Source organism: Thunnus maccoyii, chromosome 3 (genome assembly GCF_910596095.1).
Source record: "Thunnus maccoyii chromosome 3, fThuMac1.1, whole genome shotgun sequence".
In the NCBI taxonomy this organism is placed as follows: domain Eukaryota; kingdom Metazoa; phylum Chordata; class Actinopteri; order Scombriformes; family Scombridae; genus Thunnus; species Thunnus maccoyii.
In genome coordinates, this window is record NC_056535.1 from 25,921,788 (window position 1) to 25,941,630 (window position 19,843).

Here is a 19,843-nt window from a genome sequence, read left to right on the forward strand (position 1 = left end):
GTAGTTTTTAGCAAATGTTACTCAAACAGGAGGAAATGGTGCATATGTTGGGGACTTTTTTCAGCCACAAATTTTGTGAAATTTGGCCCTAATGAATATTTATAGTGTATATGAGATTGACTCAAAGTAACTACCGTGCCCACATTCACATAATGAATAAACATGTCACATGTCACTTGAAAAATGTGGCTGATAAATATATTTTGAAGTGATTTTTGGACAACAATGGAGGTCTATGGTGCAGAGGAATAAGATATCATGTCAGGCTTTTGATGAGCAGCCAGTACTTGTTAGTTGCATCAACTCATTGAAAATGGAATGTAAAAACTTTTTTTACTTAAGCCATCACATTGTCCTTGTTGTTCTTAGATTTTTTGTGAATGTTTCTTATTTAATGTGTGGTGATGTACTTTTGGATATCAAGATTTTGTTGTTTCACTTTTATGTTGTATTTCTTGTGTTTTCATCTTTTAACATCTTGACATTAAGCCTTGGATTTGTGTTTTATGTCTGCAATCCATAAATAAATAAATCACATCATATTGTGGATTTTGGTCTTTTTATGAGATTTGTTAAAAGACAGAAAAACATAAAATATCACCAAACTTATCATTTAAATTGCTGTCGGGGTAAAAAAGGCTGAACACTGTTTGGGTTTCATGGGTTGTTGAACTCTGATTAAGTTGTAAAATTTGAATTTAAAAAAAAAGTTAAAAACAACTAAACAACTTGTATGTTTTTTTTCCACAGATTTCCTACAGATCCTTTGATATTGGGGCTCGGGGTCGGGCCCAGGGGGAGCCGCCACCATTGCGTCCAACGATTGGAGTGCCAACGGTAGCCCAGAAGATGGGCTGGACGGGGACAACGAGGACAAGACCATCGACGGGGACGCCGAGGGCGTGTGGAGCCCAGACATTGAGCAGAGCTTCCAAGAAGCCCTCGCCATCTACCCTCCCTGTGGCAGGAGGAAAATCATCCTGTCAGACGAGGGAAAGATGTATGGTGAGTACACTGGATAACAGCCAGAGTAACAAAAGAACAACAATTATATGGAAATCAGTTCCATAATGAATGTACAAAAATGAGAAAACCATCCATTCCACAGAGATTTGTGGCTGAGAGAAAACAAACATCCACCAAAGTGTCCTAAAAAGAAATGAGAAAAATACTTTTCTTCCTCTTACGCTCATTTCACAGCTTTGACACAGAGGTGAATGTTTTCTTTCCACCCAGAACTCTCGTTAACAAGTCTGTACCTGTTGTGCTGTGACCCAGGGGCAGGTTCTTCCAGTCGCACCGGCACTCTTAGAGCTGGTTATTGCTGTCCTGAAAGCATCTCAGCTCCTCTCCCTTTGATTTACACCTGTCTTTTCCCTCAGAGTGTTTTTCTATACAGCCTGTTTTTATGCCTACTGTTTTATGAGCTCGTCTCTTCCTCACTACACGTTCAGTCACAAAACCTGCTCTTTGTTTTTATCGCAGAACGTCATGCGCTTGTTCTCCCCGCACCGGTATCGCTGGGAGAGTTTTGCCTGTAGGTGACTAGTTGGAGCCGGTTTCTGAGGAAGTGTTGCGTTTGATCCTGGATGGTTCTATTAAATTAGCAGTAATTAGCACAGCGTGAATCGAGACTTGGGAACAAAAACATCATATTGGCACGCTGTTCTGTCGAAGATTTTAAACATCCATATGGTTTCGGAATAGTTATGCTGTTTCCTGCAGTGTGTTCATTAAATTGCAGGTGTTGAGCTCTTAATGTCTTGAAAAGCTCCAGATGGATTTGTTGGCAAGTCCTCCGGTAGACTCACCGACATCCAGGTGTAGGAAATTGAATGCATTTGTCTTTCATTATTCTGATCCCTCACTTTCTCATTCCTATTGTTGAGACAGCGCATGCCCTCCTAATTAGATTGAACATTTGAGGTTGGAAATTTTGCTGAACAGTGATAAACTTTGATTGACAGGAAGTGCACTGCACTCTTTACTGTTGTACTTGGCCCTGTCCTCAACAAACCTCTCTCTGGTTTTGTAAAATTATGTTATTTTCACCATCGTAATTCATCTCCCTCAAGCCATTCTTTGTAAGACTTCCTTGCCCTTTAATTATTGTCCATCATGTCTCAAAAACGTGAAATTGATTCCGGCTTCAATGCAACCATAAAAACCATCAATCATTGCCACCAAAGTCTCAGACAGACTGTGTGTTTTAGAAGCATTAGTGTTTGTTTTTAAAGCACTGTTTTTGGGTGGCTTTTCTGTGCTTGACGTCAGATGGGATTCTTTTGGCATGATTCACCAAAGATGGAATCTCATCCTCTCGTTCGTCAGGCAGATTTGGATATTCATGGCCAAGCACATACCTGAGATAACTCAGACACTGTTGCAGCTTCTGTTGCTCCTTTGATCCTGTCTTAAGGAACAAAGTAGTGGATAAACACTGAATCACTTAAATAGTTAACAGAAAATTAATGAAAAACAATCTTTTGATCAATAGATGAATAATGGAAGTCATTTGTGTAGAAAAAATGTTAAACATTTGCTGGTTCCAGCTTCTCAAATATGAGGATTCGCTGCTTTTCTCAGACATTGCCTATGTCTCTAAAATATCATAGTGGCCGTTTTCATTATTTTCTGACTGAACAATCAATTAATTCTTTAGGACATGGGATTGACAGATTAATTTATAATTCATATGAAAATTATAATTAGTTGAACTATAACAGAAAAAAGAAGTTAATATGGACTTAGATGTTGGATATCTATTACCAGTTAACTTTTCTGATTAATACAATCCATTTTAATTGAATGTAATCCAAACAGGCTTGAAGGAAATATGCTTGATTATAACAGTATATAGTAGTAAATATATTCTGCAGATTTGCACAACCATTTTACAGTGTGCTATTAGTTTGAGTTTTGTGTACAGACTTTTACCTAAATAACTCTTCAGTCCTATTTAGCAGGGCAGTGTTGTGTCCCAGGCTCCATGCATTTGTCATGAGAACGTCAACAAAGAGGCCAGCCGTGCACAGGGCAGCAAACTGTCAGGACCCCTTTTAGAGGCTTGTTTTTTTCTAGGGCACTAAACACCCTCTCCATTTACAATAAGTCATCTGAGGCGCTGCTGGCAGAGCCAAGGCATGCCCCAGAAGAAGCCCTCTCACAAGGTGATTACGTCAGACACCTAAAAGCTGCCCTGACGTGAGGTTAGGGGAATGTTAACGATTGCACTGTATGTGATACTGTCTACCTTGCAGTCTCAGACTTGCAGTGGCCTCCAAAAGCAGGCAAGTCATCCCTGCCATTGGGAATTCCAGATTTTCTGCCAGGATTTTTATTTATTTTTTTCATTTGGTGGGAAACCTTTGCAAATTTCCATTGTCTTAGCAAGAAGACTGCTATATACTGTACATGTGTATTCTCAAAAGTGTCTAGACTTCCCAGTAGCATCGCCAGTCATTTACGTAGCTCAGGGGTGACAAAAAGTTCGAAGGAGCACAACACTCAGTTTAATAAGTCCCACATGTTATTAATCACTCCAGTTGTTTCTGAACATGAAAAACAAAGGATCTGGACTCTAGTTTGTGATGTAAGCTGACTGTAAAACTTGTACCTGTGTCGATTGTTATATTACGATACTTGTATCTTTTTAAATGTGTAAAATCTACCATGACGCTCAGGAAATTATCCTATGTAGCAGTATGACAAGGACATATTGGGAAAGTTGCTTATTCACTTTCTTGCTGAGAGTTAGATGAGAAGATTGATACCACTCTCCTACCTATCCATTCAATAGACAGCTGGAATCTGTAGCTGGTTAGCTTAGCTTAGCATAAAGACTGGAATCTAGCCTGGCTCTGTCCGTAGGGAAAAACAACTATTTGTGGTTTTCCAGGTTTTGGACAGATTGAAGTCATCGCGCCCGGCAAATAACCCCCCATAAAACCACAACTTGACGTTTTTACACTTTGGTTTATATACCAATTTTAAAAAAACAAGATGTAACACGTTTATCAGGCAGATTTTGAATATAGCCAGGCTAGCTGTTTCCCCTATTACTAGTCTTTGTGCTAAGCTAAGCTAACTGTGTAGTCTTATGTTTAACTGACAGATACTGTGTGAGAGTGGTATCAACTCTCTTATCTAACTCTCTGCAAGAAAGACAATAAGTGTACTTCCCCAAATGTCAAACTATACTTTCAATTTTCCACTCATATTCATTCTGAGAGAAATTAAAACATAATGTCCCAGATAAAATTCAGTGGTAGGCATATTATCAGCAAAAGAATAGTGATGGCTCAGAGACATTTGCTTTCAGTAGAATTAAATAGTTGGCACATTTTACTTTACAGGTTCAGAGGAGGTATGCTCAGAAGATGCGTGTGTGTGTGTTAAAAAAATGTTACCTGTCTTGTTTTGCTTTGGGGCTGTGCTGACATGTTGTTCACCTGCGTTTTCTGGCCTCGACAGGTGTGTTAAACCCCAAGCACACACCTCTCTCTCTCTCAGCCCTGCAGCTGTCACTCCTGCAATGCACTCTGGGTACAGAAAAAAAGGGAAGATTTAAGTGCTGGAGGGAGGCTTATGTCTGTTCTGACCTTTTGAAGGCCACATTAGGAATTAGCAGCAGGTCCACTGCATGCACAAAGTCGTGAGAAAGATGTGTGTAAAGGTATAAGAGGAGGTGCTGAGTGGCCCGTAATGATGACTGAGCAGGCCTGGTGCTTCCCTGTCAGCCCCCTCGCTGAGATGTTAGGAATGTTTTCAGTCATGGCTGAGCAGTATGTTAGCAATTTAGGATTACCTCAATGTTATGAGAAGGGAGGAGGGGAGAGAATATGGGTGGAGAAAGGGTTCAGGAGAGAGAAAGAGCGGTAGAGACAGAGAGGGAGGGGGAAGGTACAGGGAGTGAAGAGAGATTACCTTTTTGCTCACTATCTTAGCGTGGAAGTGGAAAATTCCAGCGGTCATGTAGTAAAAGAAAAAAGATAGGTGTGTCCTGTCAGGGAAGAGGTTAAGAATGGCAGCCTACAGCGATGTGAGTGGGTGTTGAGCAATCAGCAAGGGAATCATGAGGAGCTCCAAAAAAAGGGGGTAGAGAGATGGAAAAACAGTGAGTGTGGGGAAATAAGAAGTAGAAGACAAATGAGGCTGCGCATGCGATTGTACGAGTGCGCGTCTCTGTGTATGCACCTGTCATGTTCTCCTGTTGTGTGGACCAACCTTTTTACCATATCCCTGCCCCCTCACTATGTCAAGTCTGAGCAGACCTTGGCTGTCATGGCTGCAGCTACTACTGACAACTTCACGATTATGTCCTTGATATTTTTTTCTGTTGGGATTTGAGAGAGAAATGTGTCTAATCAACTAATAAAACCAGTCCCACTGGGTCACTGTCTAGGAATAAGCAGGAAGAAGCACTACTTATACATAAAATTTGCATGTGCAGCCTCTGCTTTACAATCCTGGGAAATGTAATATTCTATATCAGGTTGTGATTTTGTTTTATCCTAAGTGAATGACGTCCAGATTCAGGTTTTGCTTTTAAGCCATACACACCCGGTTGATCCAGAGCCTATTGACTGAGCCTGGGGATGAATAAAGGTCTCTTGAGTGATTATGTTAGCCCTCAAAATGCTTTCAATGCTATTGATTTAAAAATTTGATGCAAGGGTGTGAGTTGGAGGATGAAGGATTTGGGACTCATGACCTCAGTGCTTCTAAAATCATCTGCTGTGGCTCTGTGAGCTGCACAACTCCTTTTTTGCACTGAAGTAGAATCTACTGGTAGGCTAATGCTATATTGTTTAGGGGTGTAACAGTTAATACAAATCAAGGCACTATTCAGTATGTTGCAGTGGTATAATGATCCAATTTGTCTTTTTCCATACAGCAGAAGAAAGTTGTGCCTGAGAACGAGAATCATTATAACATCCAACTATATAAAAAAGTTTATATGAAACTTTGAAATCAAACACTGGAGTTATTTGCTTGACCCGCTTCAAAGTGGCGTCTCTGCAACAAACTGTACATCACATGAGAACAAACGCAGTGATTTAAAATATCACAAAACCAACCAGATGTTGTGGAGAAACTGGAGATATCGTCTTAGCTCACAACCACAGAACTGCACTGTTCAACAGATGAACAAAACATGTGGTAAACTTTTTGATTTACCACACAATACCAAGCCATCACTGTGCTCATCACTTTTACAATGCATGTTAGACAAAAAAGTATTTGGTCTGCTTTTTTAATATGATTTCCATGATCATTTAAATTGTAAATAATAGATTTAGCTTGATTTTACTGAGCCACAGCTCAGAGAGTCAGAGTCTGAAAGTCTGCTGTGAATTTCTGTACAGTGCTGAGGCCGTCTCACCATTGTCGTTCTGTGAGAGGTACTGCAGTTCTTATCTTGCCTCCAGAGCTCTGTTATGAGATATCTGTGAAATTCATAGCAGAACGCTGTGGTTGGGACGACATAATGTTTTTCCCTCTCTGCCCTTCAGCTGAAGAGATTGAGAGTGACAGTTGGGCGGGGGTCAAGCTGGCATTGTTCTTTCTCTGCCATCCTCTGCTGGGATGGTCGGCAGCAGGTGCTGCTGTCCGTTGAGTGCAGGGTCACACAGTGGTGTTGTTTTGGGAAAAGGGGCTGCTCTGCTGCCAGGTGGCAGTTGTTGGCAGAGACAGTTATGGCTTTGTGTTTCCTCCAAGAGTTACAGCATCAGCTGCCCCTTTTGCCCCCCTAACTGACAACCCCCTACCCCAACCTAATGGCCCTCACCCCGGCTCTAACCCCTGCTTCTCCCAGAGTTGGAAGTGCATAGGAGCATGTGTGTGTTCGCCCGAGCTCTGGCTGTGTTCGCAGGCCCAGGCCAATCAGATTGGCTAGCACAGATGTGTCAGGCTTAGAGGAATGTTAGGAATGCGGAGGCGCTGGAGCGGGCGTGTCCATCCTTGGCCTGGGGCAGAAGGGGAGGGGCTACCTCAGTATCGGCAGACAGTTCTGCTCTGCTTTGCTCTGCTGGCCGACCGCCGGGCTGACTGGTTGGAGAGTACAGTGAGTGCTGCGAGACTGCTGGAGATGGCCTGCAGTACTTTTATGGTAATTGCAATAACCAGTGCCTTCTGGAGGCCAAGTGCTAAAGAGTGTGTGAAAAAACAGGACTTGCGAGTTTCTCCTGTCATTATGTGTCTGGATACTCTGAAAGCTGTTTAACCGACAGACTTCCTAGACACATAGTCTGTAGTGTGTGTCTGTGTGTGTTTACACACATCCTTACCAGTTTTTGTTGGTGTAAATTTCTGTCAGCAAGTTTAGAAGAGTTTAGGTCATTATTCATAATGATACAGTGGTTTAACCTCTCCCTTTGGCCCAATTTTCAGCCACAGGAACCCAGTAAGCGTGACTTGGCAAGGAAACAGAGTGAAAAAGATGGACTGATTTTCCCCCAGGAAAACATAATAATGCTTTTTGCACTTCTCATACACCAAAGAGCATTTTTGCTTGAATTCAACTGCTCTTTGCTGAAAAAGGCAGTGCCCCTTAAAGCACATGCCTAGCACTGAATGTAAAGAGGACCATGAAAGCCCAGAATAGAAGCCTGTTCTCTGCACAACCTGTTTGTGCAGAATGTCGAGAGTAGATGTTATGTCATGAAAAACATGGTTCTGTTTTCTAAGCACTCTCTATAATTAGGCTACAGGACCATGTGAGAAGACAATAAGGAGGTGTGAAACAAGCTAATGAAAACATTGGGGTAAAACATAAACCTTTTAATCCCCAGATTATCACAAATAAGACATGAAACATTTAAATAAAGGTCTCTTATAGGAAACAGAGGTGTTATTTTGACCCGTGACCCATGACAAAAGTGTGTTTGCCCTGTGTCTGAGTAGCTCTGGGAAAGGTCACGCTGCTCTTTTTTTGAAATGAAATGTGTATTCAAAGTATAACTAGAGTGCCACCTTCTGTCCAATGTAGGGTATTATTTTATTACATGTATTCTTGTGTCTTTGTGTTTTTGTTAGTGACCTTGCTTTCTGTTTTTTTTGTTACAGGTCGCAATGAATTGATAGCAAGGTACATCAAGCTGAGGACAGGCAAAACCCGCACAAGAAAACAGGTAAACACAGAGTGTTTTTTTAAATAAAAACAAGTTTTAGCAGCAGAAAGTGGAATTAATTCATACTTGTTAATGTCATGCTTAATAACAAAAAAGTAGATTACAAGTCATTTAAAGAATAAGTCCAGTTTTATTATATATATTTCTTATTGTCAGCAAATCCCATTAAAAGACCAAAACTAACAATGCATCAGTCTGCCTCTTGATACTTTCTGACTTACCTACCCTGAGCCCCACTGCTGAAGATGTAAATCTTTAAAAACATGTCACAAATATATAGTTTTATCTTTTAAAGCAGCTGGCCACTGTAGTTTTTAACAAACTTTTCTCAAACAGGAGTAAATAGTGTATTTGTTTGGGACTATTTTCAGTCACAGATTGATACACATTTGGTGCGCTCGCAAGTATTTTATGGCAGCGGGACACAGTATGTGGGATTGACTCAAAATAAACTACAGGGCCATATGGGAATGAAGGAACAACGGCAAGGCTCATTGATGTGTTTTTATTGAACAACAATGAAGAAGAAGTACTTTATTGATCCTCGTGCCATCCTTGGCAGCTGCAGTGCAGCGTTCAGTAACCAACTCCAGTTCTTTTGCCAATGCCTTGGTCAGGGGCACTGACAGGAGTATTAACCCTAACCCTAACATACATGTCTTTGATGGTGGGGGGAAACCGGAGGCCAGGGTTCGAAACCAGGACCTTCTTGCTGTGAGGCAAAATTGCTCACCACTGAGCCACTGTGCTGCCATATGAGAGATTATATCCAGACCCAACATCCATGCTGAACTGGAGTCCCTCCAACCCATCTGGGACACACCCTGAGGCTGCAACACCAGTGCAGAGAGGGTCACCCTCTGTACCCCCAGCGCCTCCAACACCATCTGAACCTCCTGTGGCTGACACGGACTAGAGCATAACAGCCAGGCTCATGCAGGCAGCTGGACATTGCTTGAGCCCTCCAGCAGGACAGACTCACCACACCAGAAGCAAGACAGCTGGAGACCTTCCTCTGGCACTCATCTTTCCCATGCTCAAGTGAGCACCAGAGCATAATGAGACTGTAGCAGATTATCTGGTGCGGCTGACCAAAATCTACGAAGAAAACAATGAAATCACGCCACCAGATCGACAAGAGAGAGAAAGAGCCATGACTCCATGGGAAGCACACTTAAAGTCCTACTTCATACAATGACTGCTTCCAGAAATCCAGACTGAGGCAAAAAGACATTGTGTTGACTGTGATACAGATGACTGGCAGCAGCTGAAAGACATACTACCAGTGGACTGTGTGTGGTCCAGCTGGTCCCAATGGAGCTCTATGGCACAGAGAACTATGCTAAACTATATTGGCTACACACGTAATACTTCTTGCAAGGATCAGTTCATTGATGGTTTTGATTTTTTCATGGGATTTGTTCACAGCAAGAAACATATAGACTATTTCCATCCTCATTCTTTAAATTTGCTTCTATTGTTTGCATAAAGTATTCAGAAATATTACTGTTTATGTTCTTACTGTAAGTATGTGTGTGTGTGTACATGTCTGCACGTTGTGAGTGCATGCATCTCGGTGCATGTTGTTTTTATGCTCAAATACTGTTTCACACCCCTTTAGGTGTCTAGTCACATACAGGTGTTAGCACGGAAGAAAGTTCGTGAATACCAGGCGGGTATCAAGGTAGGTGCCGCCAACCTGCCTCCCGGCAACACTGAGTGGGCGTCTCTTTCCTCTTTTGGTTACGGCTTCTCTCTCTTCCCTTCTTCTTCTTCCCTTGTCTTTTCTCTCCCTGTCACCTTTTCTTCTTCCCTCCTCTTGGCTATTCTTCTGTGCAGGTTTCTAGCCACTTGCAGGTTCTCGCCCGGAGAAAATCTCGCGAGATCCAGTCAAAGCTAAAGGTATGCGCTTCACCGCGGGCTCGGCGGGGCTGGTTAAGGCTTGGCTTTGCACTAACCAGTTACTTTTTGCATATTATTAACAGTCATTGCTTTGATGTTAGGCCAGTTCCTGCTGGAAAATTGATGCAAGCTTGGCAAGCAAGATTAAGTATTTGAAAATTAATTACAACTTTCTCGAGGATTTCATTATCTGAAAAAAAACCAACACAGTCCTGCTTCTGTACCATGCATGCAGTGCACAAACAGACAAAGCTTTTTAACTTCTACATACCGTAGGTCTGTGCTACATTAACTAGAAACTAATGTCATCACTCAGTAGTAAATGTATAATAGCTAATTCTAAATCCTCTGCTTTAAAGAAATGCTACACAAGCTGAGTCCAATGAATGGTTGTTTAGCTGCATGATGCTCCAGCTTTGTCCTCTGTGCCAGCCATGCTTCTGCAGCAAACTGTCTTCCTCTCAGACTCCTCCTTTCCCTAAAAACTCTCTCTACTCTGATACCTTTAGTTCCTCTAATCTGTCTATTTGTAATATCTTTTGTAAAACTGAACATAAAATAAGATTAATCTTTCATTGTTGTCATCATGTGACTCCTTCTGACTTGTCTTGTAGTTCTTTCAATCCCTCTGGTCTTTCCTAATGCTTTTTACTGTTTTTGCATATTCACATATACATAACGCAAACACGTGTAAATACTGAAGACATTGTGGCATTCTTAAATTAACCCTTTTATGCAGACTAATTCACATCTGTCATGTTTTAAAGATTCTGTCATACAGAGATAAATTATCCATCTTTATGCATGGGGGAGTCTTTAGTTTTCAGTGTCACATGTCAGTAGTTCAGTCCACCCAGCAGTAGCTGCTGTGCTAACAACCTAAGAATCAATTTCTTTATGTCACATAAACTTTGACCTTGACAAGTAATTGTATAAAGTATGAAGAACTCATCACAAGTGATTCGAGTTTCTGAGCTTTCCATTAACACAAAGTTTATCGTGAATAGAAAGAAAAAGACTGTTTATAGTGAGCCATAACTTCCCTACACCCTGACAGCGGCCCTCCAAAGATATGAGATTTTGTTTGTCTAGCAGTTAGAAGTCCTCACAACTGAATCTGCCTCATTAGTCTGCCTGCTCTTCACATTAAGATGTCAAAAATTGTATCTAAAAAATATTTGCAGGTATTAAGGAGATATGTTGCTTTTTGGAGTCAGTTTGAGTTCACTGAATAAGTACCAAATATCGTTTAATGGGGTCAGCATATCTGAATTGCAAATTAAAGTCTTAGTCTTACATATTTTGTGGAATGTATGCTCTAAAAATGTACCAACAAGTCACAGAATAATGGTATACAATCAGGTTTTAGGCTTTTCAAGGCTTGAAATATATCGTATGGAGACTTTTATCCTCTCTGCTTGAAGGGGTTAATCATGTTTTCTTCCATTGTTTCTGTGATCCTTCTTTTAGAGCCAAACAAGCGTAGTTTTGGAAAGTTTTATAGATGCTTTTTGCACAAACAGCAATCCATATTTTGTCTATTTCACACAACCCATTCACAACCTGAGCCCATTCACAAAAATCTTAGATGTTACCATCATATATCAACTGTTCACTCAAAAGTTATTTTAGTCCAGTTATTTGGCTTTGTTATGCTTCACCGTTGTTGGATAATAGTATTTGGTTACTTAATTGCACTGTAAGGCATTTTTAAAGCTGTTGTTACTTTAACTTTTTTGTAGCTTTTAAATATCAAACATCATCTAACAGACTGTAACAGCAGTCGTAGAAATTCCCTACGCCCTATCCAAGTGTGTCAAGCATTTATGAAGTCAAGCCAAAGTATGTTGTTAGTGAAAAACACTCAACAAACTAGTTTCCAAGCCACTCTTTGAAGTGCAGATGGCTGATTCCTGCGAATTAAGTTAAATTGTGAAAGTAAAAAGTGTGACTGCGAAAATGACAACAGACTGAATGTAACAGCTGTACATTCGACTTAATACATTACAGAAAAAGGCTTGACTATTAAAATGACTTGTCTTTTTACTACTTGCATCATGTTTTCTTCAGTTGGATTACTATTGTGGGGGAAAGTCCACTTTCATAAAGCAATGTGTTTCCCATTTATGCAGCACAGATTTTTATTAAGAACACACTGAAACAATGTTCTTAAAAACAAACATACACAAACAAAAAAAAAAAAACATACCCTTTGCTTTATATTCTGCAGAGATTATAAAATATTAATGAAATATTATTATTGTTTCAACCTTTTACTGCTGTCTGTATATGAGCTGCATTATGTCAACAATACATACATTACCGAATGTTATGTAGAAGTTTTGGCAAAATATTAAGATCGTTTTGTGTTAGAAGCTATTTTGCAATCCCCCCCAGTCCCCACTGAAAACTGTCATTTATGGTGTGTTGTTACACCATGTCTGCAGTATAAAAAAGAGGCCAACTTTAATTTTAATATACTGTCAAGTTTTATGTGGAACAAAACACTTAATTAATCTTAACACATCATTTAGAATTGCACAGTACTAATGGTTTCTCTCTTTTTTGATTCAGGCGATGAATTTGGTAAGTGAATCTGACTTGTGCAATATGCTTCCCTCCTCCCCTTTGTTTGGCAGCACCAGTGCACTGTCCCCTGCTATGGCCCTCTGCTGGCATGGCGTCCCGCCCCATTGCTATCCCGTAATGAATCGATGCTTAGGAAACAGCCATGCTTTAAACACAATCCTGCTGCGCATCCTGCCTGATATAACGCAATCCCCTTAGCCTCTGCCAAAAGCCAAAGTCTCGCTTGCTTTGCATAAGGTGTCGCTCTTTGATTTGGGGTCTCGCTTCTGAGCCACTCCTTTAGCTGAAGTTCATTCTTTTGCAAACATACAAAAAACGCAGGAGTGACCTTTTAATAAAGTTTGAAATACTGAAATGAAAGCAGTTTGTAAACCATAAACTATGTGTCATGTACCTTTTTCAAATTCAAAATGCCTCTGTGTGACTTGGACATGAATTGGTTGGCTTCTTTTATGCTACCTGTTTCCCTTACTTAGTATCACTTTCACAAGCATTGTCAAACCTGAATTTTGTTGATGTACATTTGTAAATGCAGCATGAATGCAAAACTGCATTCAGACCAATGAACTCTTTATCCTCTTTTTCCTGTGGTGATCATGATAACACACTGACCTTCAATTTTTCAATTTCTTGTGACCCAAGCTTAAATACCAGTGGGGCAACGCTGCTTCATCTCTCTTCTTCTCTTTGCTTCATTCTGTTGAGCTGCTCTTTCAAAAAATACATTTTCTTTAAATCTGATATTATTTTAATCATGTATGCAGTGTAGTGTGGAAATCATAAACAGAAAATACTACAGTAACAATGTCACAGCTGTAGAAAACATTTAGGTTATGGCGCCACCTTGTGGCTGAATCCCCTCATTTCATTGTGTCAATCTGCAGGATCAAGCGTCTAAAGACAAAGCCCTGCAGAACATGGCAGCGCTATCGTCTGCACAGATCGTCTCCCCGAGTATGATAAAGAATCACCTTCCACCACTGCCTCCTGCCCCCTACCAACCAGCCAGAGTGAGACTTCCCTTCATTTTGTTGTTGTTCTTTTGAAGCATAAATGTTACGTGACATTGGATTTGATCTGAAGAAACCAGATTAACACCACACAGGCAACTGACAGTTTTTTCTTACTCCCTAGTTCTGGCCTGCTCCGATCGCAGGACAGCCTGGACCTTCTCAGGAGTAAGTAAACCCCTCTACTGAACCCACAAGATGCCCGTGGGGTGACGACAGGGTTTGTTTAGTTTCAGAAGAGAGAGATTGGTGCTAGAGACGAGTAAAGGCATGAATGAGTGACTGAGTCAGTGAGGGTGTTAGGCTGAATGTCCGGTGGGTATTTCAGGGCATGTTTAACAGATCACGTTTTTGCACACCAGGCTGGTTACAGATCTCAACCAGGGAAGGACTCCTGGGCTTGGCCGCACCAGCCATGCGTAAGTTCCCCCTAGCTGAGGTCCAGCTGTGAGCACAAAGCCGTACTAACTCTTCTTCTACACTGTATTGTATGTTTCCTGCACTGATGTAAACCACCACCAAATTAACTGCTTTGAAGTTCATCAAGAAAAAAAAAGGAATAGGGCTGATGAATCCAAAACAGCACCAAATATCTTTTATGAATTTTCTCGGATTTGTCAGTAAAAGCGTAATTAATTGATGTTATTTTGCATCATTATGAAGCAGGTGGACTTACGCTTAGCTGGTGCAGCAACACATGCTTATACTTTAGCACTAACAGATTTTCACGATAAAAACATGTATCAGAAACGCAAATATAGTAAAACACATGTGCCACAAACATCTGATCCTGACACTATGTAGTAGAGGTTAATGTCTCACTGAACCATTCATTGTCTTTCAGTATCAAACCTTTTGCACAGCCCCCATACCCAAACCTATCAGGTCCTATACCACAATCCATACCAAGTAAGTATGAAGTTGAGTGAAAATCAGTGACAATTTAAAAAAAAAACAAACAAACAAACAAGTGAATGACATGGAAATAGATCACTGTCACTATTAAATGTTTTTATAAATGTTTGTATGTGGGTGCTTATCCAGGTTATGAGCCCTTGGCGCCCCCTCCTCCGCCAACTGCTACTGCAGTGCCAGTGTGGCAGGACCGGACCATCGCCTCCTCTAAGCTGCGGATGCTGGAGTACTCAGCCTTCATGGAGGTTCAAAGAGACCCAGACACCGTGAGTTTACAATGAGGCTTCCAACATACGGCAACAAAATAAATGTCACACAGCTTATTAGTCAGAGGAAATTGTTTAAGAAGTGATTCTGGTGTAAAACTGTCTGGCATCTAATGCACATTAAAGGCTAAGAGCTACAGAATTCTTAGGTGGCTTTGATTGGATGTCTTAAAGCCTTTAACAGGAGGAAATTTAATCCTTTTTTCTTTCTCTCAAAAGTAAACAGATTGTCATATTATGTGTTTTGCAGCTACTCTTGAGGTTAACTCCTTTGTCTCCTCTGTCTCTCCAAACTGCAGTACAGCAAACATCTGTTTGTCCACATTGGACAGACCAACCCCTCGTACAGCGACCCGCTCCTCGAGGCTGTGGACATCAGGCAGATCTATGACAAGTTCCCTGAGAAGAAGGGCGGGCTCAAAGAGCTTTATGAGAAAGGCCCTCAGAACGCGTTCTTCCTAGTTAAATTCTGGGTGGGTTATTAATATCAAGTATTTATTTTTCTTTCACCGATTTATACTTAAAGGACAGGTTCACAATTTTTCAAGTCTGTCTTAAAATAATAGTCAGGTGCCCAAATGAACACTGAAACAGATTTTGGTTGCTGTAGTCATTTGTCCTGTTCATACTGGCCATTGGAGAATCCTCTCCAAATGCGCTTACAATGTAAGTGATGGGGAACATCTGACTCACATATTTTCATCTTATAAAATCCACAACCTCAAACTTTCAAAGTTACACAAGTAACTGCATTGTAGTGCAGCTTATGCAAACCACTTCCTCTTCCTCTGACAGCACAGTGGTTGTTTTAACAAAGTGGGTGTTTATTATCTTAAGATTATGCACAAGGCATTTCACAATGGTGGCTCGATGACAGTTAGGGGTTACTAGCATGACCCTTCCCCCACTATATAAACACTAGAGCGCACGTACTCATAGTTACTATTTTTACAGCGGGTAGTTTTACAAACTTTCATCGGAGACAACTGGGATTCACTTCAGATAATCCGCTGTTACTCGAGAATGGGGCCATTTTCGGTCAACGTTAGCACTCGAGGAGTTATTTTAAACCCAGCTGAATTTGACAGTGACTCCTAATGTTACTTTATTTTTAAAATATCATCCATGCTGCTTACCTTACACCTATAAACAAGTCCTATTTTAAATTGTGTATTTTTATACTGGAGTTGAGTATGAGCGTTGTTAACTCAGAGGCTCTTCAGTTGGACTGTGCAGCAGACATGCCCCCAGTGTTTCAGAGCAGAGAATACTGCTCATTTTTCCACAATTTTGAAACCTAATTTTATATACTTGGATATTTTTTTAATCATTCAAATCTGTCTGGGTGGTTAATTACACATTTTTCTGTGGTGTCACAAACTCAGAAGACATATTTATAATTGCTTTACAAGACTTTTTATTGACAGGAGCAAGAAACCATTCAATCATCATACAATTTCCTTGTGACTTTACAATGCATGCGTTATAAGGTGCTTTAGTTACATGTGAAGTATGTAGTGATGATCACTAATGTGATTAAATATGTGCCCTCTGCAGGCGGACCTGAACAGCAGCGGCATGCAGGATGGCCCTGGTTCTTTCTACGGTGTCAGCAGCCAGTACAGCAGCATTGAGAACATGACGATCACTGTTTCAACCAAAGTCTGCTCGTTTGGGAAGCAGGTTGTCGAGAAAGTAGAGGTAAGGATATGCATTAATAGTCTCCTCTCTTCTCAGACATACAGTATGTATGACAGATAGATACACGCTGCTGCATGATTTTGACTCTTCCTGTGTGTGTTGCAGACAGAGTATGCCCGCCTGGAGGGAGGAAAGTGTGTTTACAGGATTCACCGCTCTCCGATGTGCGAGTACATGATCAACTTTATCCACAAACTCAAACACTTGCCTGAAAAATACATGATGAACAGTGTTCTTGAAAACTTCACTATCCTACAGGTAACATACACTCCATTATATCGGATTTTTAACTAATTTACAGCATCGCAAATATATCTGAACAGAATTTTTGACCTAATATTTTTGCTTTGCTCTCAGGTGGTGACAAACCGTGACACCCAGGAGACCTTGCTATGTATAGCGTTTGTTTTTGAGGTTTCTACAAGTGAACACGGAGCTCAGTATCATGTCTACAGACTTGTTAAGGACTAACAGCTCTTCAGGGAGGTTTTGGAAAAGCCAGACAAAGCGTGACACAATCTCTCTTCAACCAGCTCAGCCATCCAGGAAAAACTAAAAAAAACATTCAAACAATGCTAGACCGAACTAACACGGACACATTTTATGTTTTAAAAAAAAAAAAGTCTCATACATAAGGAAAACAAGAGTGAATCTCAACGTGCGGACATACAAAGAAATTTTGAAGAATTACGGATTTTTCAAACAACTAGCTACTTTCCATGTGTTTAAACATGCTTTAGATGAAGTGGGTCACTTTTGCAAAGGTAATTGATGGAGCCTGAAATGTTTTATTGAGGGAATGAGAATGTGTTTAGGGTTGAAAAGACTCTAACAGAATCCAAGGGAACACACTCTGAGCAACAAGAGACGTGTATTAAAAGATTGAAAGAAGAAGAGAGAACAGGACCACGGAAGGGGAAAACCAGAGCCAAGTGGTGTTGTTGCAGAAGGTTTGTTAGGAAAGCAAGTGCCTTTTCTCCAAAGATTATATCATTGCCTGCCACTTTGGATTGCCTTTATTTTACTACCTCTTGTTTTTAAATGAACAGAAAATAGTCAGACAGGTTTAATTTGTCAGAAAAATTGGAAAGAAACCCCTCAGATCTACATCTTTTGAGGCAGTTTTTGTATTTGGGCACACAGAGGGATGGGACAGGATAACTAATTGTCATGTAGCCTCTTGTTTAAAAAAAAAAAAAGAAAATCGTCCCAATTTTTACAGTCCAAGTGTACAGGGAGAAGGTTTATTGTGTTACCATATTATTTAGGTTCTGCTTTTTTTATGTTTTATTACACAATTTTTAAAAATCAGGTCTTACAAGCATCTATCTATAACTGACTTTTGACACTAGGGATGCCTTGTACCATTGCTAGCCTGACATAAAGCCAGGGCTTTGCCATCTTTACAAGACCCCCTTGTTATTTCTCTCTGTTTGAAGACGTGTGCTCGGTTGCACTTAAAAGATCAAGAAGGGGGATGAAGCAACAGCAGTGCTTATTTTCTGCCTTGAGTTATGTAGCCTAATTGAAAAAATGAATTGTTTCTGTACTGTGAGTCAGTGGATGCTAAAGGAATATGTGTTACATAGGAGTATTTTCGGGGACTTTATGTTCATATTTGTGATCAAGTAACTCAGCACAGAGACCATGGTTAAAGTGGAGAGAAGTTAATCACTGTTTCTTTTGTTTAAAAAAGAGATTGTATGCTGTGAAGTCGGCTCATTTGCTTCACCCTTCTCCGTGTGATGTGTGGAGAAGCTGCATTCGTTGATAAAAGTTCAGTTTTTATATTTAAGACATTTTTTTTTTTTTTTTTTACTGACATTACACATGAAATAATTTTAAAATCAAACTAAAGAATTGTCTTGAATGAGAGCTATTGTCTCTGTGCTGTGGAGTATGACCATTGATTGTTATTTATAGGGTTGGAAAACAGATGGTGGGGGGGCAGGGTGGGGTACTGGAGTTGTATTGATCATTTTCCATTGTGATGGAGATGTTAAAAGTATTGCAGGACTCATACTAGAGACAGGATAACTGTCAGCCCATGGATCCTGCCAGACAAGCGATAAGTGTCTACTCTGTGTGGTTCACTGGACAATTTTGCTATAAAAGTTCAAAGTTTAAGATAAGTGGAATAATAATTGCACCTGGCTTTGAATGTCATATTTCACAAGCTAGATACAATAACACTCATCTAGCAGGTCTCTCAATTTATCTTTTATACAGACATTTTTGCTATTATCAAGATTAATGTTTTGTTTTGATTCTGTTGTCTTTTGACTTTCAGTGTTTGCCATATGCTTCACTGAAAATAATGTGTGATTGTGCTGATATTGATAATTAATAATGAGATATCTAATGTATCATATTCTGAATGGTGTGGGCAGTTTTTTGTTGTTGTTTTTTTTTTTTTTTTTTTTGGTTTAAGGTGGTTTACTATTGTCTTTGTTACCATTGTGCATTGCAATTTTATACTTCAAAGTAGAGGTTGGACTATGTAACCAAACAAATGTATCTAACAATAAAAGACGCATGGTGCCTTTGGGGCCATTTTCCCCAGAAAACTTATTAAACATGTTTGTAAATTTGTTTTGTCCATGATGGTTCTTTTCATGCCGATATTACAGTTGTCATATGATACCAAATATTGTGTTAGTGCTGTCCAGAAGTTACAAGCTACTCATCTCAGGGTTCCCATGTTGTTCTAGCTGTTACATCAAATTCTGCGACCAAATTAGGAATTGAATTTGTACTAGTGTAAACATTTTATCATGCTTTATCACATACTTTATTTTTAAAGCAGCTAATATACCCAAATTGTGCCTATAAAGTATTTACAGCGTATAGGGTCACATTTTTCAAATATGTAAAGGAAAAATAAAAGACCTCATAGATACAGAAAGCATCACAAATTTTGATAGCTGTGATAGCAGGAGGTGTTACGTCTGTGTAGAGCTCTGACACCTCACCTGTCAATAATCTGATCAACCCTGAAGTCTTTTTAATTAATCCATTAGCACCACAGAATTTGAAGATGTTTCAGATTTTGGTACAATGAACTCAAACTAAAGCAGACTCTGTGATACAGTATGATTCCAGCAGTGGGATCCTAATCCTAATCAGGTTACAGAATTTGGTGGAACTCCATGAGAACTCCTGCAGCCAGTGGTGGGTTATAACTATAAGTACATTCACTAAATTTTGAAGTACTTGTATTTTGCTTGAGTATTTTCATTTTCTCCGACCTTTAACTTCTGTTCTACTACACTTCAGCAGGAAATATACTTTTTACTCCACTGTATATACCTGACCAATACAGTAACTG

General features: G+C 40.1%; 1 protein-coding gene across 1 annotated transcript; it reads left to right on the forward strand.

The window, feature by feature from the left end:
- Nucleotides 1-773: 773 nt before the first annotated feature.
- On the forward strand, nt 774-19,107 carry tead3b (TEA domain family member 3 b; the record flags this gene model as incomplete). Its single annotated transcript, XM_042404291.1, has 14 exons — nt 774-1,005; nt 8,068-8,132; nt 9,754-9,816; nt 9,972-10,034; nt 12,609-12,620; nt 13,508-13,633; nt 13,758-13,801; nt 13,996-14,052; nt 14,478-14,542; nt 14,678-14,814; nt 15,114-15,287; nt 16,372-16,515; nt 16,621-16,773; nt 16,873-19,107. Coding segments are annotated over 14 exons (1,449 nt in total), but the record flags the coding sequence as incomplete, so codon positions are not given.
- Nucleotides 19,108-19,843: the final 736 nt, after the last annotated feature.